Raw genomic sequence first — 27,001 nt, 5'->3', positions numbered from 1 at the left:
TCATCAAAACAAAAAGGAGATAACATTATAATAAAGTTGTTTTCATATTGGGATCCAGTAATTCAACACTGTCATTTGCAACAGAGATGGTACCAGAAGCAAATTAAGAGTCCCTTTTTAGTGGAACAATGAAGAGAGCTACTGGCCAAAATGGTGTTTACTGATAAGTTACACCTAACATTAGTGACTGTCACCTCTCTGAAGTTGTTAAGATTTCTAGACTTAAATATGTGCTTTAGTTGTCTTACTGAGTGAATACTGCAGGTGTAGAGCTTTAATTATAGAAATGTTGCCCTTTAAGGGGATCCACCTAAGCTGTTTATTCATTGCTTTTTTTTTTTTTGTATCTGCTAACATTAGCCCGAAGAAGCCATCGTTGCTTATGAGCAAGCGTTAAATCAGAATCCCAAAGATGGAACACTGGCAAGCAAAATTGGGAAAGCACTTGTCAAAACTCACAACTATTCGAAGGTAGGTACTTTATATGTTTGAAATATGTGTATTGGATTGTTTCAAACCCTGCTCTGTGAGAAGTCTTTAGCAGGCACTGTTTATATCTTGATGGCTGTAAACTCCAAATTTGTATTCACAAACTGGAATTTATGTTAAAGATTTGCTCAGTGTCTCTTCGTCGCTGCATTTTGCAAAGGCTGTTTGGGCCCTAAAGTTAATTCTGGCTTCATCTTACACCTAAACCCTGCAACCCACCAATTATGATGAAGTTGCTGCGGTTGCATCTTTTTCAATATATGACAAAGCCTAACGGATGTCCTTTCTGTTGAACCAGTTTTGGTAAGCTGTATGCTTCCCCCCTGCGACCCCAGTAGGGATAATGGATTTTCCTTTAGTTGTTATATTCTTGTTTTATTCCTGGTAACTACTGAACGTACATACAACCACTGGCAGAGTATTTGCATTCACTAAAGTTCACTGGCCTCTGGACTGAAACTGGTAAAAACAGTTTCACCAAGCATCTTTCGTTAGCTGCTTTTCATAAGAAATGCTAGTTGCCTTGTCTAATGTTTGACTATCTAAGAAAAATAGCATATATAACTGATAGGCAGGTATATGCCTAAGCTTCTCCTGGGTTATTTCTAATTTTTATATGCTTTAAGTCTGTAATATATAAATATCTATGCTTAATACCTTTCTCATTGCCTTATTTTCCTAACTGAAATGCATTTTGTTTAGGCAATCACTTACTATGAAGCCGCTCTGAAAAGTGGACAACAAAATTATCTTTGCTATGACCTGGCTGAGCTTTTATTAAAATTGAAATGGTATGACAAAGCAGAAAAAGTTCTTCAACATGCTCTAGCTCATGAACCTGGTATGAAAGTCTTTCTGATTTGAAAAAAAAAAAAGTGTACCGTACCTGATATGTCTGATCTGCTTTATTTTTATATTACATAAATGTTTATTTGTATTCTCAATATTATATGTGTGACATTGATTATTCATTTATGAGCATGTCACTCTACCAAAATAAGATATTTGAATAATAACAGTTTTATCAAACAACCAATTGTGTTATAGAAAGATACTGGACTTTCCAAATGATACAAAGGGAGTTTCCTTTAAATTACAACTACATCTGATGTTTTTGTTCATAAAGTAAACACTTTTATAATCTTTACTCTTTTAAGGTTTTTTTTTAAATCCAGCATTCTAAAAGATGTGTAAGTCCCAAATTCTCCTGTGAATTCTACTTGCCTTGTTCTTAAACTACCTCCATAGAGGTAGCCATTTTTGTGTTTTAGTATATATGTAAATATATAAGTATAATAAGCATAATTTTTCTTTTCAAATGGGTTGTTTTTCCTCTCCTGTAATTTTTTTCACAGACAGCATGTGCCAGATATAGTTTGATGTTAGTACATTCATTTTAATGTCATCATCATAATATTCTATAACGTCATAGTTTTTTGTTTTGTGTGTTTTTTTTTTTTAAAGATTCTATTTATTCATTTATTCATTATTCTCCCATTTCCCTTAAGCCGAAGTCTTCACAGTGGGGTATGGTCCCTTCTCATGTGTGCAGCATTGCTCCTCTGACCCACTGTGACAGCCATCTCATAGTTTCTCTTACCTGTGAGGTGCCAATAACAAAACCTGCCCCTCAGGCTGAAATTTAAAGAAACTATATATATAAACCACTTTGATACATATGTGGCACAGACCATACACTTGATAGTGGAAGAAACATAGTTTTGTTATTTATCTAGGGTTCTTTTATTGCTCTTAAATCACAAAATAATAATACCAAGTATTTAAATAGTACTTACCAGGTACTAGACTACTTTAATTGCATATGCGAACTTATTTCATAACTTAAAAACTTTTTAAATTTTACAACCCTATGAGATAGGCACTATTACTTCCAGTATTGTACAGATGAAAGAGAACCACAAACTGGATAAGTACCTCGTTCAAGGTTATATAGCTAGTAAGCGAGAAGGCCTCAGTTTGAAACCAGACAGACTGCCATCAAAGTCGGTGCTCTTAAAGACCACATTTCATTGCCTATCAAGTATCTATTATTTTAAAACAGCAGTTATCTTCTCAATGACCCCATAGCAACTAGTCTATATTATTTTTTAATAACTTCAGTAAAGATGTTTACAGACTTAAAAAAGGAACATTGAAAATTTTATGTGTATGGAAAAAAAAAAAAAAAAGAAAATTTTATGTGTATGGTTACATTGTTATCTCTTAATATATGTTTAAGAAAAACCTTTTTCTTATCCAGTTCTTTAACTTTTCTTCCAGCTAGATGAAAATCTTCAATCTTTTTTTTTTTTTAATTTGGCCATCCTTCAGTTAACTGACTTAAAAAAGTTTTTCAACTTTATTCAGTTGTTCAAAACCATTCTTTCTAAAGACCAGTTTTAAAACTTGTGGAAAATGTAAACATTCATTTAAAATGAATATTTTTCCCCATTATCTTCTCTCATAGTAAATGAACTATCTGCTCTCATGGAAGATGGACGTTCTCATGTTCTTCTAGCAAAAGTTTATAGTAAAATGGAAAGACCTGGTGATGCAATCACTTCATTACAACAGGTAAATGCCATTGCTCGTGAGTGGCTGTGCAGTGGGAGGTGGGAACAGAAGGCAATATACCACATGTAAGAGGAAGACCATTTATTTTGGCTCAACTGCGACAGAAAATAAGCCAAAATAGAAATAATGATTGAATGCCAGTAGGTTGTACTGCTTAAATGTGTTCTTGCTAACCAGTGTAATGATTAGAGCGAGTTGATATTTTAAAATCTTTTATAGCTGAGGAAGTTTGGTTTAATAATTTGTGTAAAGCCACACAACTAGGGTCATAGGCAGGATGTGAACTCATTTTTTTCTCTTTTGTTTGTTTTTATCTTCCTTAATTTCTCTTAATATTCTGAGATTTTCTAAGGAGAGGTTTTATACATGTTTTCTTGGATGCATTCCTAAGCACCTGATGGTTTTTGATGATTTTTCAATTTCTAGCTTGTTAACATTTGTTTTAATAAATGACTTAAATTTTATCTACAGCACTCTGCAGCTACCAAGGTTATCATGGACTCTTCTCCTATTTTTCGTTCCCTGTTAATGTACTGTATTAAATTGATTGATTTTCAAATGTTAAACCACCCTTGTATTTCTTGAATGTCACTTTGTTATGAATTTTAATGTTCAAAATTTGTATATCTATGTTCCTGAGGGTGTTTGGATCTCTAGGATTATTGTTGTTTCTTTAATATTTGGGACAGTTCAGAGTTAAAACCATTTGGACCTTGAGGCTTCATTGATGGAAGGTTTTGATTAGTGGATTCAACATCTTTAGAATTCAGACTGATCATTTTTAAGCTTCTTACATTAGTTTGAATGGCTGTATTTTAAATTTGTTCATTATATCTTCTTGTTTTCGAATGTCTGCAAGTGCTGTAAAAATGTGATCTTTTATGGCCTGATATTGGTGAATTTATTTTATTTTCCTTCTACTATCAATGATCAATTATGCCAGGAGTTTAATATCTTAATATTTTCGAAGAACCATCTTTTGCTTTTCTGGCTTCATTAAATGTTTTCTGTTTATCTCATTAATTAGTTTCTTCTACTTTTTTTGGATTTGGTTTGCTGCTCTTTGCCTAGCTTATTGAAAAAGTATGTTGGGTAATAGATTAGTTAGCCTTAGTTCTGTTCTTTCTCAATTAAGTTGATAATTTTTCTGTAAGTATTGCTTTGACTACCTCCCACAAATTTATTATTACTCAGTTCATAATATTCCTCCTTTTCACTTTGATTCCTTCTTTAACAAATGGGTTATTTCCAGGCACTTCTGATTTTCTTGTTATCTTTTTTTGGGGGGTACCTCTTAATCCATTTCACAATTTTGTTCATCTCTCTACCCCCTCCCTTCTGGCTAACCACCAGTTTCTCTGTATTTGAGTCCTTGTTATCTTTTGGATATTGATTTCTAATTTAATTCTACTGTGGTCAAAGACCTACTTTGAACAATTCAGTTCTTTGATATTTGTTAAAGCTTGCTCTCTATCCTATATTTTATAATCAGATTTGTTATAGGTAACTTGTGGATTTAAAATAATGTGTTTCTGTCATTACTGAGTGCTTATTTCAATATGTGTCAGTTAAGTCAGGTTTGTTAATTGATTTATCCTGCATCTTCTCAGAACTTAAGGAGAACATAGAGTACTTCACTAGTAATCCTATATGCTTTCTAGAAATCCATAGTACTTACCACCTTTTGACCTAATTTTCATGTACCCAGAAGAGTTCTGCATTCTCCAGATAATTTATCAAATGTTTTGACTTTGAGCTTTATTTTTTTTAAGGATTTTATTCATTTATTTGACAGAGAGATACGAAGTGAGAGAGGGAACACAAGCAGGGGGAGTGGGAGAGGGAGAAGCAGGCTTCCTGCTGAGCAGGGGTCCCTATTCGGGGTTCAGTCCCAGAACTCTGGGATCCTGACCTGAGCCAAAGGCAGATGCTTAACAACTGACTTTGAGCTTTAGCTAACAGTGGTATGTGTGTATGTGTGTGTAAAACAAACATTTCAATAATTTGTCCAATATGTCCAATTTTTTTTATTCCAGTTGTGAATGATTTGAGGTTGGGTCATTAGATTTCTGTGATACCCATCCAAGTTTATGATTTCATTGCAACATGTCATCTTTAAAGTGTTAATATCTTATCCTTAATTGTTGGTATGTTTTATCCCTATTTTCTGATCACATGGTAAGAAAATGATACCTAACCCTAGGATAGCTATCATTAGCTACAAAGAAAGTGTAATATCAGTAAATTTAGATGTTTAAAATATTTTAGAAGTGAATTTGGCCTATTTTACCTTCTTGTCCAGTCCCAGCTGCCCTGTTTATGTGAGTCCTTATGTTATATGAGTGGCTATATCAAGCAACACTAAGAAGAGAATAAACAGTATTCATGGTTAGACTATCTCAATGAACCAAATTTAATTAATTTTAAGCTTATATGGTACAGCACGGAGGTTATCCTCTTTAAATAAATTTAAAGAGCCATAAAATTCTTCTCAGTTGTTAACATTCTCTGCATTCCGATCTCCAAAAAGATAAATCTTGAGTTACAGTTCAAAAGCAACTTACAGATTTATTTATTCAGGAACCATTTATTGAGCTCAATGCCCACATTATAGGATTTTAGAAGTTCCATCATAGTATTTCGCATGGTTACTAAACATTTTAGGCAGTGGCAGAACTGCTACATTAGAGAAGCCCCAAGTCTTATTAATTCTACTTTCTAAAAACTTCAGATTTCTAAAATAACTCCACATTTTTCCATGTCTTTCATCTCTGTCACCTTTTGCCCTGTCCCGCATTATCTCTTGCCCACACCCCTCCATTAGCCTCCTAACAGATCCCTATCCTCTTCCAATCTTGTTTCATTCCAGTTAGTTCTCCTCAACACTAGCGTGATTGGTCTGAAAGACAGACCTGATCTTGTTACTCCATTGCTTATAAACATGTAGTAGTAACTGCTCTGTAGAAAAAAACTGCCCTCTAGAATAAAAAAAATTATTTAACAGACTTACCTGATGTAAATTTTCTCTGTCTTTCTAACCATTTTTCCCTCTAATTCTTTGGTCAAGCAATAGTATCCCTTACGTTCTTTCCTTCACCGATAATTGCGAATGCCTGTACTCCAGTTCCATCTCCTTGATTTCTCCCAAACTCACGTGGGTGTAACTACCAGTAATTCTTTAAATCTCACTTCACCTCCAAGACTAGGTTAGGTCTCATATTGTGTACTATCATAGGAACTGGTATTTCCCAGCCATAAAACTCCTCATAATTGGCTGTAATTATTTTATTATCTATCTTTCTGCTAAAATTAAAATTTCAGTGAATGTAGGTATAAGCTCATGTTTTGTGAACCTAGCAAATGCTAGGTTCTTGCCTCATTAGTTTTCTGTGCCATGTAACAAATTACCACAAATTTTAGTCAATGGAAACAATACACACATTTATTTTTTCCACAGTCTGTGGGTCCATACTCTGGACATGTTTTAGCTGGGTCCTCTACAGCGTGTCAGGATAGTCAATGTGTGACCAGGGCTGGGTTCTCATCTAGAGACTTGTCGAGGGGAGGATATACTTCCAAGCTTACACAGGTTATTAGCAGAATTCATTTGCTCGAGGTTGTAAGACTTAGGGCTCCAGCTTCTTGTTTGCTTCTTATTGCAGATCCTAGAGGTTCCACACCCTAGAGGTTCATCAGCTCCTTGCCTGGTAGGCCAGCTGATATGCCTAACAGTTCTTCAAAGCCAGCAAGGGAGAAAAGCTGTAGAATGAGTCTGCTAACAAGACAGTCTTACATGATATAATCATGGGAGTGACGTTCTATCATATTTGCCGTATCCTGTTGGTTACAAGCAAGTTCTAGGTCACACCTCACACGCAGGGTGATTATACAAGGGAGTGAAGACCAGGAGGTGAGGGTCATGGGAGTCATCTTAAAATCTGTCTGTCATGATAGGTGTTTGAAATTTTAGTTGAATGACTCAAAGGAAACCATACATTATTTTAATTTTTTAACTACAGGAAAAAAATCACTTTTTGGCATATTAAATTAAAGTAAAATCTAAATAAATCAGATATAAACAACCCATGTGCCATAAAACACTAACAGTTTTATGACTTTCTAACTTTATGTAGTTTTAAATAATATGAACGGATTATTTTTGCTTCTTTCACTTAACATTCATTTGTGTGGATTTTTCCATTATGTCTATATAAGTCCATTTACTCTTTGTTAAGTGAATGTATAAATGCATTAGTGGATGCTTATTTCTAGCTCAAAGTTAAATTTTATTGTGAAAGCCTGAAACATAGGATTTCTCTGTTACTTACAATTTAACATATAAGCAGTAATGTGATACTCTGATTTTTTTTTTTTTTTAAGATTTATTTATGAGGTTTGGGGGTGGCTTAGTTGGTTAAGTGTCTGCCTTTGGCTCAGGTTATGATCCTGGGGTCCTACGATTGAGTCCCGTGTCAGGCTTCCTGCTCAGTGGGGAGTCTGCTTCTCCCTCCCCACCCCCGCTCATTTTCTCTCTCTCTCTCTCTCTCACACAAAAATAAAAATGCTTTTTAAAAATTTTATTTATTTTACACAGAGGGAGAGCGCACAAGTAGGCAGAACAGTAGGTAGGCAGAGGGAGAAGCATGCTTCCTGCTGACCGGAGAGCCTGAGCCCCGCATCCTGGAATCCCAGGACCCTGGGATCATGACCGGAGCTGAAGGCAGAAGCTTAACCAACTGAGCCACCCAGGCGCCCCGATATTCCAACTTAATTGGTATATTTTATTTCAATGTGATCTTCAGTAAGATATATAAATGTATACAATAAAGCTATTGAGGTAGAAAGGAAAAATTAAGAAGTCTATGGAGTAAGATGTTTATACTTCATTCCACCCAGGGATTTTAGGGAATTCACAAAATAAGGCGGAGGGAAAAGTAAATGCATTGACAAGCAAGGTTAACATAGTTGTCATAACAGATAATTAAACTTAGTTCTTTTCTTTCTGGAATCTAAGGAAAAAAATAGGGAATGATATCAATTATTTGAGAAAATTTTATTCTGTATGAAAATGTTTTGTAACGATCATGGTATATACTTAGCATAATTGAGCATATTTTATGAAATGCCTTTAATTATAAATGCAAACAATTTTTTCTCAAAAAATCTGCCCTAATTATTTACCTTTAAGAAAATGCAAAGCATAGGGGCACCTGAGTGGCTCAGTCGGTAAGTGTCTCCCTTCAGCTCAGGTCATGGTCTCAGGGTCCTGGGATTGAGTCCCATGTCTGGGCTCCCTGCTCAGTGGAAGCCTCCCTCTGCTACTCCCCCAATGCATGCTCTCTCTCTTTCTCTCTCCCTATCAAATAAATAAACTCCTTAAAAAAAAAAAAGAAAGAAAGAAAAAAATGCAAAGCATCACAAAATCTAACTTATAAAAGTGTTTCTCTAGGAAATTAAGCTAATGAGATCTTACCTGACTTTTTAGAGATTTAGTTGATGCAGATAAAAATTAGACTATCCAGATAATGAACTGTATATCTTTTAGACCTAGGGTGATCATAGAGTTTATCATTTAAGTCAAAATACTTTTGAAAGGGAAAAGGGCAGAATTAATAATCAAGCTGGCACAACAAGTATAAAAGTTACTGTAAGACAGATAACGATCACTGTATTTAGACCAGTTATTGCAGAGTTTTTTGTCTATGAGTGTGTGTGTGTTTGTGTACCTGTGTGCAAAACCATACACACCAGTATTTACATATATAAAAAACCATGAAATACACAAATGTACACATATCTTCTGTACTTAAAAAAAACACACATTAATATAACAAAAATAAAAATTTCAGGAAATAGTATTAACCTTTACTACTATATACACCATTATTTTCTAATCTTTCCTCTTTCATTTCCAAAAGAATGCTTATTACGCCTTAAATTAATTTTATGACCCATGGTTCTAAAGAATACTCAGCTTTAGACCGTCTTCATCAAATACCAGTTGTCAACCAACATTTTGACAGGAGTCCCCAGAAGGGCTCCCTGTTGTAGCAGAATGTGTGGCAGATGGTGGGCATTTACTCTTTGTTAAATGAATGCATGAATGCATTAGTGGATGCTTATCTATAGCTCAAAGTTAAATTTTGTTGTGAAGGCCTAAAACATAGGATTTCTCTGTCACTTACAAAAGGAAGGTCTCAGTGTTTCACCTGTAGGTGATGAGGCTGATAACTCTTCCCATTCAGCAGCCTACAGTACATTCTTACCTTGAAGGAGACCCCTGCCTTCTTTCTGGGTATCTGTGTATAGCATTGGACCTCACCGACTGATTAGTCATTTCCCTGTCATTAGGCATTTGAGTTGTTTTTGATTTTCTGATTTGTTGCTATTGTTTGTTTTTTTTTTTCTTTTTACAAGAAAGAACAGATTGTTTTTTCCTTATAACAGGTAACATGGTTCCTTTTTTTTTTTCTAAGTAATATCCAATACACCTTCCTAAGAGTGGAACAACAAAGTTCAGGAGTCTGGTTAGTTTTATCAAGTTAGCATGTTTTGCTAGGGTGAAGATTGGACTCATTCATATGCCATCAACAATATATGGATGTACTTACTCTCTGAAACCTGCCAATATTTGATTTAGTAATTTTTAGATACTAGTTTATTAATTTAATAAACACTTTACATTTCCACTTATTACATCTAGATTCTTTTTCAGATATTTTTTTCATGGTTGCATTTCCTCCTTCATGAGCTTTCTGTATATAATCCTTAAAACAGTGAGAAAAGATTCAGTAATTTTCTTATACTTCATTTGGAAAGAGATGTGCACGCTGGCTCATTTGCAAACAAATGCATGTTTAAGACCTCAATTAAGACATTTTCTTTGGATCAGGCTTTGTTAGAGTGAGGGCCAATAATGCTTAAATAGATCTGTGCAATTATGCTGCATGTGGGTTATTGGGAATTGTTTAATTTATTTTCTCTTTCTTTTTTAAATTCCTTTTTATCCTTATTTTTTTCTAGGCTCGAGAATTACAAGCTAGGGTACTAAAACGTGTTCAGATGGAACAGCCAGACGCAGCTCCCGCACAGAAACACTTAGCGGCTGAAATTTGTGCGGGGATTGCAAAACATTCTGTTGCTCAGCGAGACTATGAAAAAGCAATTAAGTTTTATAGAGAGGCTCTTGTTCACTGTGAAACAGATAATAAGGTCAGTACCTTTATAAAATTGCCACCACCTTTTATTCCAGATGTCATCTGTCACATTGTTGCCCCAAATGTAAAATTCTCACCAGCTTATTTGTAAAAAAAGAAATGTAATAAAAACACAAGCTAAATAAACATTTGTTTGTAGAAATTCTTTGAAATCCTTATATAATGCCTTAAATTAATAATGTTAGAGTTTTAAAATTATTATAGAAAAATTGTTATAAAATAAAATAAAATAAATCTGTAAGCTCTGTTTGAATAATCACTTTAAAACAATATCTCAATCTTGAGTATCTGAATCTAGGTGATTCAGTTCAGTTTACCAAACTGCAGTTGTATACCTCTGTATTTCAATTGCTGTTTGGTGCTAGATGTGCAAAAAAAGTGACTAGAGTGAATCTCCTCCCTCAAGTGGCTCAGCCTGAGAATAAATGTAAGGATAATGTTGATATAGAAAACTTCTTTACATCTCTGGTGTGTAAATTAAAATCCTATTATTCTCTCAGATCTTGATAGATGATTAATTTAAAAAACTTATATATGGCTAAATACTTCTTTTTTCCCTTTTTCTTTAAATTCCAGTTAACATACAGGGTAATATTAGTTACAGGTGTACAATATAGTGAGTCAACACTTCCATACATCACCTAGGGCTCATCACAGCAAGTGTCCTCCTTCATCCCCATCACCTGTGTCACCGCCCCCCCCCCCCCCCCCCCCGCCAACCTCCCCTCTGATAACCAGCAGTGTGTTCTCTGTGGTTAAGAGTCTGTCTTGGTTTGCCTCTATCTCTTCTTTTTTTCCCCTTTGCTTGTTTTGTTTCTTAAATCACACATATGAGTGAAAGCGTATGGTATTTGTCTTTCTCTGACTGACTTATTATTTTATGATGTGGAACAAAAGATAGCCATATGTTAGAATATAAGGTTTTAAATTGAATATTTTTAAATGAATACAACTCAGATGTAAGGCAAAAGTAACCTTTAAGGCATAACCGAACAGGTACCTTGTTCAGTGGTGGCTGAGGGAAAGTTGTGAAATCTGAAGCATACCTTAGAAATCATCTTCTCGGGCGCCTGGGTGGCTCAGTGGTTTAGGCCACTGCCTTCGGCTCAGGTCATGATCTCAGGGTCCTGGGATCGAGTCCCGCATCGGGCTCTCTGCTCGGCAGGGAGCCTGCTTCCCTCTCACTCTCTCTGCCTGCCTCTCTGCCTACTTGTGATCTCTCTCTGTCAAATAAATAAATAAAATCTTTAAAAAAAAAAAAAAAGAAAGAAAGCATCTTCTCCAGGCTTTTTATTTTTCAAATGAGAAAACAGGTTTAGAGCGATAACAGGGACTTGGGCCCACCATGGAGAAGCCTGGACTAGAATCTAATCTCTGATTTAAGACCAGTGTTTTTCTTATAATGCTTTATATCTCTCTACTCGAGTAGGTTACTACTTGTTTTCCCCTGTTTCCGGTATATATGAGAAAGTAGAGCTGAATATGCCCATAGTTTTCCTGCCTCCTCAGACTTGGCATTTTTATTGCCATCACTTTTGGTCAACTGAGGCGTAATCTGTGTCCAGACATTTTCCTCACTCACATTCTATTCCAGTTTCTGACTGACGTTGTGCTTTCTCTGTAGATCATGTTGGAGCTGGCACGATTATACCTGATACAGGATGACCCCGAGGCCTGCCTGCGGCACTGTGCTCTCCTACTCCAGAGTGACCAGGACAATGAGGCCGCCACCATGGTTAGTCCCTGAGACTTCAGTGCCGTAAAGGCAGATGTGTTTTATATTCCATGGGGAGATTTCAAATTTTCCTCATAAAACTAATACTAGAGAGACCCAGCTTGTGTTGGCTTTTGGAAGAAATGATATTTTTAACATTAGTGGTACATTTTACCAGTAAAGACCAGAGTTTTTTTGTCTTAATAAGAATGGAAACCTGGATCAGGCCTTTACATGTCCTTGCAGGCCTCATTAATTTTTCTCGATGCCAAAGAGGACACTTGGTCAGAAGGAGTTCCTATGATAAAGCTAAAGACTGTTTTAAGTACTTGCCAGACACGCTGAACCCATTTTAAAGCTTCTGTGGGACTTTTGGAGTTACAGAAGAAAGCTCTGTATATCATTCTAAGATGGTGTGTTTTGGAGTTTTCGCTTTGCTTTCCCGTTTTTCCTGGGTTGAGGTGTTCGTTAGCTTTCAGACAGCTGCATAGATGACGGTGCTAGAGGTTCATTGAAAGTTATAATTAGAACTGAAAAGAAGGGTAAAAAGTATCCCTTTTAAAACACACAATAAAAGCTCAGTAGATCTTGCTCATTTTAAATTCCTTTGAAATATTGAGGGTTTAAGAGTGTTTTGGGGTTTTTGTTTTTTTTTTTTAATCTTCCCGTCATTTTAGCCTAGTCCAAGGAGGCATCTTCTCGATGATAACACATAGAGTGTGCAATTCCCTTCAAATTTCTGTTTTTAAAATAACCACTTGAAACATATTTTCTGCTAAAAATAAAGTTTTGCGAACAGAGCGATCTGTTTCACATCCTTAATTATCTTCTGTTAGGCTGATATCAGTGCTAATTTGCTTAAGGTATACTTGAATTTTAAATGGCTCCTTTTTCTAATCTTCGCCCTCCTCATGTGTTTCATATGTGTTTGCATAGCCCTGACTCTGTTTGATAGGAACGATGTGCTTTCTAAAACATATGGCAATATTTTTAGAACCAACTTTTACCTTTATAGATGATGGCAGATCTCATGTTCAGAAAACAGGACTATGAACAAGCAGTGTTTCATTTACAGCAGCTTTTAGAACGCAAACCAGGTAAATATCCATTGATGATGTTTTTTCTAATGCGGTCACTTCTTTCTCCTCTTTTTGGCTGTTATGGAAGCCTCAGTGGAGGCCGGCTGTCTGCTTAGTCCACACTTGCCCTTGAGCAGCTGGAATAGGTATGAGGAAAATGTTACACCGTGGACTGGCCTCGCTTTAAGTGATGACCACAGGCCTCCATGGGCCCTCAGGTGCGGCCTGGCCATCCTGCTGTATTTCTGTCATGATTCACTCACTCACCTACTTTTTACACTTTCTCTTCCCTCCTTAAACCTCCAGTCCACTCTGCCCGTTCCTTGTCCTCAGCTAAAAATGTTACCTCCTGTTTGAGTAGGAAAATATGAGCAACTGGAAGAGAATGTCTCCATCCACCTGTCACCAAGTGTGCCTGCTCCCAGCCTTCATCTTCCCTACGTCTGCTGTCCCACATGCAGCCAGTGTCTCCCCATGGGCCGGGATGCCACCCGCCACCGCCTAGAGCACTTTCCTCCAGACTTCTCTCTCTCTCCAGCTCCACCGTCGTTTCCCCTGTCCACACACAAACATGCTGTGGTAGCCCCTTGCTAAATATATTAATAAGTAAAAACTAATTCTTAACTCTCCTTCCATTGACTGCTCCATTCTTCCATTTCCCTTTCTAGCAAATTGCCTCGCAGCAGTTTCGAAGCCGTTTCCAGCTGGGCTATGTCCCCTCTGCTCGGCTCCCGCAGTCAGGGAAGCTGCTTCTACAGGGGCGGCCAGCCACCGGGTCCTGCCTTCATTTCTCAGCTCTCCGCCTGCTCGCCCTGTCATCACGCTGAGCACAGCTTCTCCCCTCCCTCATGAAGGACTTTCTCCACTTGTCTGCTGGCGTGCTAGGCTTCCCTGGGTTTTCTTCTTTCCGCTGCCCACCCCTTTGTTTGATCCATTTCCTCTTTATGACCTGTAAATCTCAGAATATTCTAGACCTTGGCTCTTGAACTTTCTCTTTTTTTATACATTCAGCCCGCTGGGTGACTTCATCCAGCCCGTGGCTTTACAGCCCATGTGTGTGCTGGTGTCTCGCAGATGTGTATCTCCCATCCTGCCTCACACACCCCACTGTCCATTTACCTTCCCACTTCACTGTTCCAGGGGATCTCTGGCTTAGCGTGTCGGTGAACGGTTGATCTTTCCCTTCAAATCTGCTCCTCCATACCTCACCTCAGTAAATAGCACCACCATTTACCCACTTAGTCAGGCCCTAATTCTTCTTTTTTTTTTTTTTTTAAGATTTTATTTATTTATTTATTTATTTATTTATTTATATCAGAAAGAGAGAGAACAAGCAGGCATTGTGGCAGGCAGTCAGAGAGAGAAGCAGGCTCCCTGCTGAGCAAGGAGCCCGATGTAGGACTCGATCCCAGGACCCTGGGATCATGACCTGAGCCAAAGGCAGCAGCTTAACTGACTGAGCCACCCAGGCGTCCCAGTCAGGCCCTAATTCTTACAGTGACCCCTGGCTCATCTTTCTCTGTACCACATCCCACTTGCCAGCCATCCCTGTTTGCTCTACATTCAAGGTCTCTCTAGAACCCCGTCACTTTTTACCCCTTGTGCTGCTGCCCCTGGGCTCAGCCATCATCATCCTCTGTCACGTTGATTATGACGGCTCCATTGTCATAGCACAGCCCGCTTTCTGCTCCTTTCCGCTAGACAGTTGAGAAATGCTTTTAGCTGAAGATAGCAGGAACTCCCCGCCTCGAAATTCCAGTGGCCTAAATAATTATGGCTTTTTATTTCTCGCTTATGTAAAAGAAATGTAAAAGTAGGTTATGCAGGGAGTGGCATGGAGGGTCCACAGTGTCATCAGGACACCTGAGTCCTCTGCCTTTTTCTTCAGTCATCACCAGCCTAACTTCCATTACCTCGCAGTCCAGGATGACTGCACCTCTAGCCTCAGTGTCCAGGGTCCGGATGGGAAGGAAGGCTGGGGCATAGGTGGACTGAAAGGCATACCTCCCCTTGTGAACCATCTTTTTTTTTTCTTTTTCCTTTAAAAAACTTCTTTCTAGAAACACCTCCATGGCTCCCAAAGATGGTAGGAAATGTCATCTTTTAGCTGAACACAGTGCCATATTGGCTAAAATCAGAATTCCGATAGTGAGGAGGAAAGGGATGGTAGATATTAGGTAGGCAACAGTCCAAGCAGGTTAGTGCCCTGCTCTTCCGCCTTCCTGGGATGTGCTTCTCCCAGACAGCCTGGTGGCGACAAATTCCTTCTTTTAGGACGTGGTGCCAGCCATGCCGCTTCCTGAGAGTGCCCTTCCACGGCCATCCTGGATCAGCAATGCCTCTTACTGCTCTCTCCATCTTTCTATCTTGCGTTTTGTTTTTGTATCTCACCCTTGTAAAATAAAACAAAACAAAAATTACAAATCCTAGAACATACACGTCAAGTGGCAGGAAGTTGTCTTCGTTGCTGTGCTTCCATGTTTTAGAACAGTATCTGGCTGGCTCAGGGCCCAGTGAATTTTGACTAGAAAGAAGAGTGGAAGGAGCAAAGGAAAGGGGAAACAGGAAAGGAGAGTAGAAACAGTAATCTGTGTTACTTCTGTTTCTACCAAGGAGAGTTTGAAGTCTCAGAGGAGGCCTAGAGCTGTCATTCGGTACTTGTAAACCCTGATGCCTTCATGGCAGGGTGATGTAGGCAGTCAGAGCTGCCCGGTCTGGGTGACGTGGACAACCGGGCAGCTCTCCCTCAAGTAGGGCAACTCAAAGAACCAGATGTCCTCTCCCTGTTGTAGTTACTAATGCTTTTAAAAAAGTTTGAATTTGAGAACAACACTTTCTGCTAACAAATAAAGTACTCCTGGCTAGGGTCAAGTTGAAAGCAAAAAAGTCCTATCTGTCTTTGTGGTAATAACAACATTTTTCTTTGTATTGTTTTTATTATATTTTTAAGTGTTCTCCTACCTCTGGATTGCCTTGGGCCATGCGGTTGTTTCTTGGCCTCGTTGGTCCCAGCTTCTGCTGTGTGTTAATTACATCAACACCTTATTACCTCTTCTACTCTGTAGCAGTCCAAAATACAAGCCCATCCTACCTGCTCGGTTGCCCAAAGTGGATTCTTGCTTTTCTTTTTTTTTTTTTAAGATTTATTTATTTGACAGATAGAGATCACAAGTAGGCAGAGAGGCAGGCAGAGAGAGAGAGAGGAGGAAGCAGGTTCTGCGCTAAGCAGAGAGCCCGATGCGGGGCTCGATCCCAGGACCCTGGGATCATGACCTGAGCCGAAGGCAGAGGCTTTAACCCGCTGAGCCACCCAGGCGCCCCGATTCTTGCTTTTCTTAAGCCTAAGTTATTTTTCTTGTGCCGTTTCTCTCCTGGGTTTCAGACTCGGTTGTGTCCTTTCCTGCTTCTCTGAACCGCCTCTTAAGGAGCTATATGTACTATTTTCACTCTGTCTCAAGCTGTTCACATATTGTAGCACTCCCCTCTGAGAGTAATTCAACCTGATTTCTTTAAAAAACACACCTCTGCCCTTGCAAATATTTTTAAGGTATTGATGACACTTGTGTGTTCACACAGGAGATTTGAAGAAGTCCTCATCTGCCATGTGAATTTTGTTTCAGCCAGGTAGCTTAGCATCAGCATTCTTTTAAAATAGATAATAGTCGGGGCACCTGGGTGGCTCAGTGGGTTAAGCCTCTGCCTTCAGCTCAGGTCATGATCTCAGGGTCTCTGGGATCGAGCCCCGTATCGGGCTCTCTGCTTGGCAGGGAGCCTGCTTCCTCCCCTCTCTGGCTGCTGCTCTGCCTACTTGTAATCTCTCTCTCTCTCTCTCAATCTGTAAAGAAAAAAAAAGAAAAAAAAATTAAAAAAAAATAGATAATAGTCACATTGGCTTAGTCAATTGCCAACTTTGGACTGTTTATGAACAAATACAATATAAATATTTATAAATTTAGTATAAGGATCTTGTACTCCAAAAATATCAATTATCAAATGACATACATCCACACCTCCAAATCTTTGTGTGTTTCTTTTTCCTTTTGCCTATAGTACACTTTGCCATCTTTCTTCTTCTCCTTCTCTGTCTTTCCCAACACATAATTCAAAATCTACTTACCCTTTGCTAAAAACCTGTATCTTACTGCCACCACCTTTCTCATAAGATGCCTCACGTGATGCTGAGTAAGGTGACCATCCACTGGCATCTGCCCGAGACTGGAGGATCTCCTGGACAATGTGGGACTTTTTTTTTTTTTAAGATTTTATTTATTTATTTGACAGACAGAGAGCACAAGTAGGCAGAGAGGCAGGCAGAGAGAGGAAGAAAAGCAGGCTCCCTGCCGAGCAGAGAGCCCAATGCAGGGCTCGATCCCAGGACCCTGGGATCATGACTTGAGCCAAAGGCAGAGGCTTAACCCACTGAGCCACCCAGGTGCCCCCAATGTGGGACTTTTAATACTAAAAGAAAGACTCAACAAACTGGGTTGAGTTAATCGCCCCAGTTCTGGAAACTTTATGCATGCATTTAGTTGCCTTCTCCATGAGACTGCAAACTCCCCACGTTGGCAGGAATCATGTTGTGTTCATCTTACATCCCTGCCTGACATGTAGATGGTGCGAAAGAAATGTTTACTGGTTGAATGGATCAATAAATGACTCAAATACCTAGTCATTTAAAAACACAAAATGTTGAGAAAATTGTTATTGTCTCTCATATTTTATGTATTCTATGCTTTATTCCCAGTAGGACTCCATTCACAGGTCTGTTTTGTCAGACTTAAATATCTATACTTTTTGCATGAATTATAGGACATCCTTGGCAGCACATGTTATACCTTAAGTTAATGCTGTATTTTAGCTTACCTTAGAAATGTACTGTTGGGGCGCCTGGGTGGCTCAGTGGGTTAAGCCTCTGCCTTTGTCTCAGGCCATGATCCCAGAGTCCTGGGATCGAGCCCCACATCGGGCTGTCTGCTCAGTGGGGAGCCTGCTTCCCCCTGTCTCTGCCTGCCTCTCTGCCTACTTGTGGTCTCTCTGTGTCAAATGAATAAATAAAATCTTAAAAAAAAAAAAAAAGAAAGAAAGAAAGAAAGAAATATGCTGTCTAGTTTGACTTAACCTAGCTAGTAGAGAATCCTTCTTATAGAAAGAATGACTCTTCTCTTGACAGGTGACACTGCTTCTCTCAAAATCTCCATCCGGGGTTTTCCCTCCCCTGACACTAACTGCTGAACAAGTTGCATCAGTTCTGTGTGCTGAAGAGCCTGCCGTCACACGCAGCCTGCCCCGTCCTGGCCCCCGGCTTGCACTGGGGCCGTTCTCCCCTCTTCCCACTCACTTTCCAGCCTCTCAGCTCTGGCTGCTCCCATACCTTCATGTTCATAGGACTCTCCTATCACTTTTATAAATCAGAAGCTATTCCTTGGCTTAAAAATTTAGGATGGTGCTCTAGGGTTGAGTCTAAAATCATGGCATTATTTTGATAATCAGATGGCCCTAAATTATTGGTCCATTTGTATTTCTCAGCCCTCTTCCTCCAGTTTAATATCTAGTAACCTCGGACTTAGCACTCCCCAGGCTCCACTGCTCTGTCTCTGCGCACACCATCTGCCTCTTGGAATGTCTTTGTCTGGCAAGATCCTCCTCTTAGCCTTCAGGCTGCCCACAAGTCTGATTCTGTGCGAAACCTCCTGCCTCCTCTAGGCAAAGTGACGAATTCCATGCCTTGTAATTCCTTAGCACTTACTCATGCCACAGCACATCACACTGTAATTATTTTGAAATCTTCTCACTATCCATCAATAAGTATGGGCTACGTTTTTTTAGAATGTAATACATTTCAGTTTTCAATGGATTCTTTAAGTACAGAAGTTTGCCTTCTGTCAAATTTTGTGGTTAACCAAGAGACAAGTTAATGTAATTTAATATATCAGTAGTAATTATAATTTAAACTATAATACAGTTCAGTAATATTAGAAGGTGATAGAGCCCCCCAAGGCCTCCCAGGGGATTGACTTTAAATAATATTAGCAATGTCGTGCATTGCACATATTAACAGCAGCATACAAAAAAAAACTTCAGCCAGAAATTTTAACGTATCTGTCTAATCCAATACAGCTTCTAGATTCTGTGACTTTATTATAGGTAGATATCCCTGGTTCCTATCAAAACTTTAGGAGTTGTAAATATTCCTAATGATCATTGTATTTTTAAAGCTCTTTCATGACTTTATTTTATTTGGTTTCAGTGACATTTTGAGGGTCAAGATTATAATCCTGTTTTAAGAAAATAAGTAATTCTTGACTCAGAGAATTTTAATAATTTGCTTGAATTTGCATAGCTAAAACACAGGACCGATATTTGAATCCTCTTTTTCTGAAGCTACAGTCTTACCGTGTTCTGCTTTTTAGTGATGCCAAAAGGCAGGAAGAACAAATCTTGAGATCCAAGATTATAGATCAAGGAAGGCAAATGATGATGGGGTCATTATAACCTGGATTATCTTGACATCTTACAATTCAGGAGATAGATATAAAGCCTACAGAGGTTCTTTTTTTTAATATTTTTTATTGTATAACATAACATAAAATACTTAATGTAAAATTTACATTTTTGCCATTTTTTAAGTGTTCAGTTCAAGGACATTAAATACATTCAGATTATTTTGTAACCTTCACCATTATTGATCTTCAGAACTTCATCAACCCAAACTAAAATTCAGTCCCCATTAAACACTAACTCCCCATGCTCCCCTCTCCCCATCCCCTGGCAGCCACCATTCTACTTTTTTGTGAATTTGACTACTGTACATACTTTATATAGAACAGAACCATATGGTACTTGTCCTTTTGTGCCTGGCTTATTTCACTTATTATAATGTTTTCAAGGTTCATCCATGTTGTAGCATGTGTCAGAATTCCCTTCCTTTTTAAGGCCAATTGTGTGCGTATATACACCACATTTTTATTTATCCATTCATCTGATGATGAACATTGGAGTTGTTTCAATTTTCTGGCCATTGTGAGTGATGGTGCCACAAACACTGGTGCACAAATATTTGCTTGATTCCCCGCTTTTGGTTCTTATGCCTATATACCCAGAAGTGGATTGCTTGGATCATAATGATATTTTCTCTTAGGACATAAAATCAAAGATAAATTGCTTAAAAAGCTTTTGTTTTTGTGTTTTAATTCTAACCCTGTAAACAAGATCAGCATAGCTTATATAATGAGGATTTTTGCAAATCTACTACCATGAATCCTGTGGTAACTGAAACTTGAGAGCCCAAATTACCTGCAAAGGACAACTACAGAGAAATAAAATGTGAGCCATCAATATAATAGACTGTTATCCAGCCATTTAAGTATGTTTTTGAAGACCATTTATTGGCATTTGGGAAATGTTTACTGTACCAATGTTAGGCCAAAATTAAAACCCCAGGTGTGACTACAACTTTGTACATATGTAAACAAAGAAATAAGTTTTTAAATATCGATAGGATGGTTTTCACTCATAAATATATGAGAGGAAATATACCAAAATATGGTAATCTTTAGCTGGTGGGAATAGGAGTGAGTGATTTTTTTTTCCTTCTTTATACTTTTCTTTTTCTCTCTTTTTCCCAAGTTTTCTAAAGTGTCTGCATTATTTTTACAATCTTAAAAATATTTATTACATTTTTCTCAAAACTTAGTATTTCAGTTGTGCAAAAGAACTAAACAGAATTGGGAGAAGTCTTTCTAGGAACCTGCCAGGAAATTACACACCAAAGAACTAAATTAATTATTTTTTTTAGAAGAAGCTAAAATAGGATTAAGGTACTTGGACTGATTTATTACAGTTATATTATGGTAAGCTAGCATCTAGTACATTAGTCACATATGCATATTAAGGAAAGTATGAAGTAAAATTTCCAGTTGCCCACCCCAGACATTATAATGAAAAGGTACTGTTCTCATCCTCTTCCTAGCTATAGTGAATAAGGAAGTCACAGATAGACTCACCCTGTGCAATCTCATCAACCCTCCTGAATTTTAGAGGTGGAGTTTAGATGACCAATGCAGAGACTGTTTCTAGGTTTTGTTCCCAGGAACAGTTGATAATTAAACTACAACAAATGTACATGTTTATAGATTGGCTTGTATTTTATAGATAAGCTTCTCTCATTGTCCAAACCAACCAAACCCTTATCTAATTGCTCATATAGTGTCTTTAGGGATTTATAACCCTTAAGGCATTCCTTTTGATTGTATTTAAATTCTCCTTCATTTGAAGTAAACTATACTTTAATGAAGTAGGATTATAACTGTCAAAACAAGAAATATAAAATACTGTCTATATCTGAAATATTCTTTGTTTCTAGATAATTATATGACATTATCTCGTTTAATTGATTTCTTGAGAAGATGTGGAAAACTTGAGGATGTTCCAAGATTTTTCTTAATGGCTGAAAAACGTAACTCCAGAGCAAAATTGGAGCCAGGATTTCAGTACTGTAAAGGACTCTATCTTTGGTAAATCTATTGGTGAATAAATCCTACGTAATAGTTTTTTTTTTTTCTCATTGTGAATGAAGTAGAATAAGCTTTCCTTTGTCTTAAGATAGATCTACATTTTAAAATATATTAATTTATTTCCCAAAGAGATTATAAATGACTCAATGATTGAAATAAATGATTTTTTTTTTAAACACCTAACAAGGTATACTGGAGAACCAAATGATGCCCTTCGACATTTTAATAAAGCTCGGAAAGACAGTGACTGGGGCCAAAATGCCCTTTACAACATGATAGAAATCTGTCTGAATCCAGATAATGAAACTGTTGGGGGTGAAGTATTTGAAAATCTGGACGGAGACCTGGGGTGAGTTATTGTTTGACAAATTATCCCTTTTCTGAAAACATTTATTCGGGATAGGCAAGGATACCTTGTAAAAGAGGGCTCAATTCTAGGACAGCGCTAATGAAAGGTCATGAAAAAATCGTAACTAGAACAGCTGTTCTCTGAAACAAGCAGGACATGCTTTTAGGAGGTTTCCGAAATCAGAATAAGCATGTTACAAAGATGCTCCCCTAGTTATTCTGTTGAGAACAGGATGAATTATAGAATGTGATTATGTTAGCAAAGCTGTCCTCACAATAGTAGTAACCCCTTAGCAAATGGTAGTTCTGTGCCGTACCCTGTGCTTCATACTTGGTATGCATTGTCTTATTTTCTCCCTGCAACAACGTTATGAACTAAGCTCAGAGTTAACCTGTCTAATATAGTAGTACAGGGCGGGGGCAACATGTGGACTGAGTTCTCTGTGACCGCAAAGCCCCTCCTGGAGCCCCTGTAGTGCACTGTGGGTAGTTGCTGTCACTGCGGTCATCCTGTGTTTGTTGTGTTCCCGGAATCAGGCAAAACATGTTAGGGAGGGTGTAAAGATGTAAATGTATGAGGTGTATAAGGAAGTTTCTGCCTTCAGGAGCATCTAATTTACCTGGGAGGCAAGACAATATCTGAAACCAGTCTCTGACAAAACAGAAATGGGTGAAATGGATATTAAGTGTTACAAGAATTCATAGAAATCCTAGCAGTGCAAAGCAGTCGAGGGATGGTGAACAGAGGACTGAGAAAAAATTAGAACCAGACAGCTGAGAGGTTTTAATGACAGATTTGAAGCCTTGGATTATAGAGACCATTGAAAGGCATGTTTACATTTGTGTTAGAAAGGTTAAGGTAATGTACTGTTCTGCAACTGCAGACTGTCTTCCTGGAAATCTCTAGCAAATAGTTGAAAATACAAAACAAGAGGGAGGTCACAGCTGCAGATACAGGTCTGGGAGACAGATGCTCAGAGTAGGTAGTTGGAACCCAGTGAGTGGCCTCTTTGCAAATAGAATGCAGGGACAGAAGTTTGAGAACTGAAGTTTGGGCATGCTGACATTTAAGGGGATGGGAAGGGGAAGGGAGGCCAGAAACGGGCAATCATTGTAGTAGGAAGAGACCCAACACTGTGTAATGTTACAGAAGGCAAAGGAGGGGAACTCTGAAGAAGCTAGCTAACGATGTGAAATGTTCTAGAGAAGATAAAGGCTAAAGCCTGAGGAAAAGACTAATAGCTTTAGTGATTGGGCTTTGAGAATATAATTTCTTTTTATTAATTGGTTTAAAAAAATAAGATAATTGATATTACATATTCAAATTTTTGTTGTTCTTGAAATTTACAACCTTTTCATAGGTATATAGTTTTTTTTTTTTTTAAGATGCTATTTATTTGAGAGAACACAGGCACAAGCAGGGTGGGGAAAGGGCAGAGGGAGAAGCAGGCTCCCTGCTGTGCGAGGAGTGGAGGACCTCAGTGGGATCAAGACCTGAGCTGAAGGCAGGTGCCTAACCTAACCGCCTGAGCCACCCAGGCACCCCAGATATGTAGCTTCTTTTCTGAGAGTCGAATAGTGAGCTAAAAATACTACAGCGCTTGGCCCATAGTAGGTGCTTCAGCAAGCTCAGTCACTTTTTACTCCCTTTCTTTCCTTCCATTTTCTGAGTAGATCTACCACTTGATAATTATATGATTCCACTTATCCTAAATTTCATTTCGTATTAGCAGAAATGAACGCACTTATCCGTGTAGATACTGTCCAGTTTTTTCCTTCAGTCTAAAGTGGATAAATGTTTAATAGTGCTTTATTAAAGGTATACTCATTTTGTTTAAATGTAATGCATTGTTACTGTGGTTCACTTTGTATCAGAAGAGAATGAGTGACATTCTGCAAAAGGATTACTTCAAATTAGTGACAGAAAAGAAACTAGTGTACCCTAGGGCTCATTCTAATCTCAGGGAATTTTATTTCATGAGTAACAGACATAAGAGATTTATTTTTAATTGTATACAGTAATTCAACTGAGAAGCAAGAATCTGTGCAGTTAGCAGTGAGAACAGCAGAAAAACTCCTAAAAGAACTAAAACCTCAGACCATTCAGGGTCACGTCCAGCTTCGCATTATGGAAAACTATTGCCTGGTCGCTACCAAACAGAAGTCTAACGTTGAGCAAGCCTTGAATACCTTCACTGAAATAGCAACATCTGAGGTCAGTAGATTTCATTTTTCAGCTTTATATTCTCTTTCCTTGACAGTATAGAAATATATATTTTGGTTAGCTGTGTATTTTTTAAAGAATAACTGAATTATAAGTAAAAATTGCCTCTATAGCTTGGCATAATTCACATAATGTACCTTCATTTCTAGAAGATACTATGTTGTTGCTATTTTGATATGTTGTTGATATGTTTTTTCTATTAGAATGGTAAATTCTAGAGAAAGGCAATTCTTCAAAAGAGCATAAATTAATTCTCAAAGGAATGGCCTTATTGTCTGGAGAATTTCTGTGTTGTTTCACTTAAGTGACTAAGTGAAAATAAACACCTGGGTGCCTTGATAGCTCACCTTTTCACTTAGGCAAACTTGAAATGTTTCCAGCTCTAAGGCTACATGGGATCAGTACTGACAGCTTATAATTCAGGCATGGGAATAATGGTGGTGTTTTTTAGCAACACTGAAATAACCCCCTGCAGTAATAATAGTAATAAAAACAATAATAACGATTAGAAGAAAGGCTTTCTTCTCTTTCCAGCTCACTCAGATCCACCTTCTCGCTCTCTGGGCACTCTGTGTTTCCTTCCCTCACAAGATGCTGTATTTCTTCAAGTGCTTGGTATTAAGGACTCTAGATGCCCACTCCGTCAGCAGTGGGTGGTAGCTAGTTCTAAGTGTACTCTCTGGATTTCGTGTTCTTCCACTCAGCAGTGTTGTACACCACCGAAAATTCAGTGTGTGTCTCTCAGAGTGAATGCAGAACTTTGCTGTGTTTCCTTGTGGTTCAGTGGTCACAGTGGTAGCATTAAACTACCGAAAACTTCCTGCAGGACCCGTTCCTGCTGCCGCCTAGGACCCGGGAGAGCTTTGGGGAATCTGCAGCTCTTGTTGCTGTTTGGGAACACGTATCCTGGATGGCGTTTTAGGACCACTCTAAGCCACCTTGGAACTAAACAGTAGGGTAGCTCCTGCAGCAGCGACATCCCAGAGCGGGGCTTTCTGTTGCCGTGAAGTAATCCTCTCAGGGGGTGGCCACAGGGATGACAGGTGGCTGACAAACTGAGACCAGAAGTAGAAGAGAGAGTTTAAAATGCGAAGTTTGAGAGAATACCAAAAGCCCTGAGTAACATTGTGGCTGTTTCCTAGAAATACCATTTTTTTGTGTTGGTGAGACTGCATTATTTTTTACCATTCGTACATATGTGATTAGTAATATGCTGTCCTCAAGTCTACTGACCGCACCAGTCAAAGACTGATGCATGACATGAAGTTTCAGAAATAGTGAGTTTTATCTTGCATTTTTTCCCCTTTTAACTCATAAGCTGAATGTATTAAATATAATGAATATTCATTAAGCAGCCAGTGGATGCTAAGGACAGTGGGAATTGTGAAGATAAACCAAGATAGTCTCTTCTATCAAGTTTATCACAGTCCAGGGAAGATGAAGCAAAGCATACGGACTGCATCCAAACCCAAATCATTACATTCTATTCTAGAGTTGCGAGTAAAAGTGCTGTAGGAAATAAAATAATGAAAATTATTTTCATCAAGTGCTAATATTAGGAGAGTGGGGAAGGCCTTTTTGTGAAGAAGTTTTGATTTAAGAAGAACCACGATAAATTGCATTTTCACAGGCAGAGGCAGAGAAGATACATTCTGGAAGCAGGGGGGAAATATGAACAAAGGCAAGGAGGCAGGGAAGCATCCTGTATATTCGCGACACTATGTGGTGTTCAGACTGAACAGAGTTACATGACAGGAAGTCAGGGGAGGAAGCAGTACAAGATTCGTTAAATCCGTGCAAAGTGTTTCCACCTGGTTTCATCCTATCACCTTGAACCAGAAGGGTGCGTTGTATAACATGGCTGTATTGTCCTCAGTGGTCTAAAGTTGTTGCAGCTCAGAGTGACTGAGAAAGACAGAAAAAAGCCAGCTGAATACCTTAGAATGTCTGCACCAAAAAGACATGTGGGTCTAATGCAGGGCTTGGAACTCAGGTTTGTACTTTTGAAACTATTCTTGAGTTCATTCACTAGTGATCAAGCTGTGAGGAACTAATTAATTCTAATCAAGCTCAAATGTGTGTGATTTAAAATCAGAGAGCTTATTTTAAAATGTATAGTGTGGGATATTTTTAGCATGTCACTAGATCTGGACATTTTTACAGGACCCCTCTTGGCTTGGAATGTCCTAGGACCTGGCCAACAAATTCAGAGCAGGTCTCTACTTTCTTTCCTTTCTACAAGAGAAGGCAAGGGTCAGGAGTACTCAATAATTGATGATCTATCCCTCATGTCTCCAAAACCTACTACCAGTTGGCTGGATTTGGCACTCAAACTTTTTTGCCATTCCTTAATTAGGAGGACAGATTACGTATTGGAAGTTTGTTGGTAGGCATAGAATTACAACCAAAGAAGTCTTATGCTCTGAAAAATTATTTTCTTCAAGCTCTAAGGAATTGTCCTCCTCAATTCTAGGACTATTTCTCACTTCCAGCCACGGTCAGTGTTGGACAATGAACAAATCACTCTGTTCTCCTTTTGCAATGTTTCTTACTGGTTACCCAAACTTGCTATCTTACAGTGCACCTTTATTATAGTCTCGATATTATAATTTCTATATCATAGTTGCTTATCCTTTATTTGTATCTTAACCTGAAACCCTTCTCTTTATAAAAATATCATAATCCCTCTGCTGAAATGTAAAAAGCCACCCTCGCTTTGTCAGGGATATACACATATTGCTCAGGTAAGTTGGTTTCCTGGATAGATCACCAGTAGCTTCCACTTTATACCAATTCTTATTAGTTTGTTGGTTTCACAGAGTGACATTTTCTGACATTGAACT

At 38.2% G+C, this 27,001-nt stretch overlaps 1 protein-coding gene across 1 annotated transcript in view; it reads left to right on the top strand.

Annotated features, from left to right (window-relative positions):
* Nucleotides 1-27,001, top strand: part of TTC21B (tetratricopeptide repeat domain 21B) — a 75,611-nt gene that overhangs the window by 35,043 nt on the left and 13,567 nt on the right. The window contains exons 17-25 of the mRNA XM_046019862.1: nucleotides 361-471; nucleotides 1,192-1,330; nucleotides 2,957-3,063; nucleotides 10,087-10,275; nucleotides 11,905-12,015; nucleotides 13,010-13,091; nucleotides 21,436-21,586; nucleotides 21,774-21,935; nucleotides 23,954-24,149. Coding sequence (XP_045875818.1) covers nucleotides 361-471; nucleotides 1,192-1,330; nucleotides 2,957-3,063; nucleotides 10,087-10,275; nucleotides 11,905-12,015; nucleotides 13,010-13,091; nucleotides 21,436-21,586; nucleotides 21,774-21,935; nucleotides 23,954-24,149 — 1,248 coding nt within the window. The remainder of the gene's footprint in view (nucleotides 1-360; nucleotides 472-1,191; nucleotides 1,331-2,956; nucleotides 3,064-10,086; nucleotides 10,276-11,904; nucleotides 12,016-13,009; nucleotides 13,092-21,435; nucleotides 21,587-21,773; nucleotides 21,936-23,953; nucleotides 24,150-27,001) is intronic.

This window comes from Meles meles, chromosome 9, assembly GCF_922984935.1.
Source record: "Meles meles chromosome 9, mMelMel3.1 paternal haplotype, whole genome shotgun sequence".
Lineage (NCBI taxonomy): Eukaryota > Metazoa > Chordata > Mammalia > Carnivora > Mustelidae > Meles > Meles meles.
Note: the sequence above shows the minus strand (reverse complement) of the source record. Positions and strands in the feature narration are given on the sequence as shown.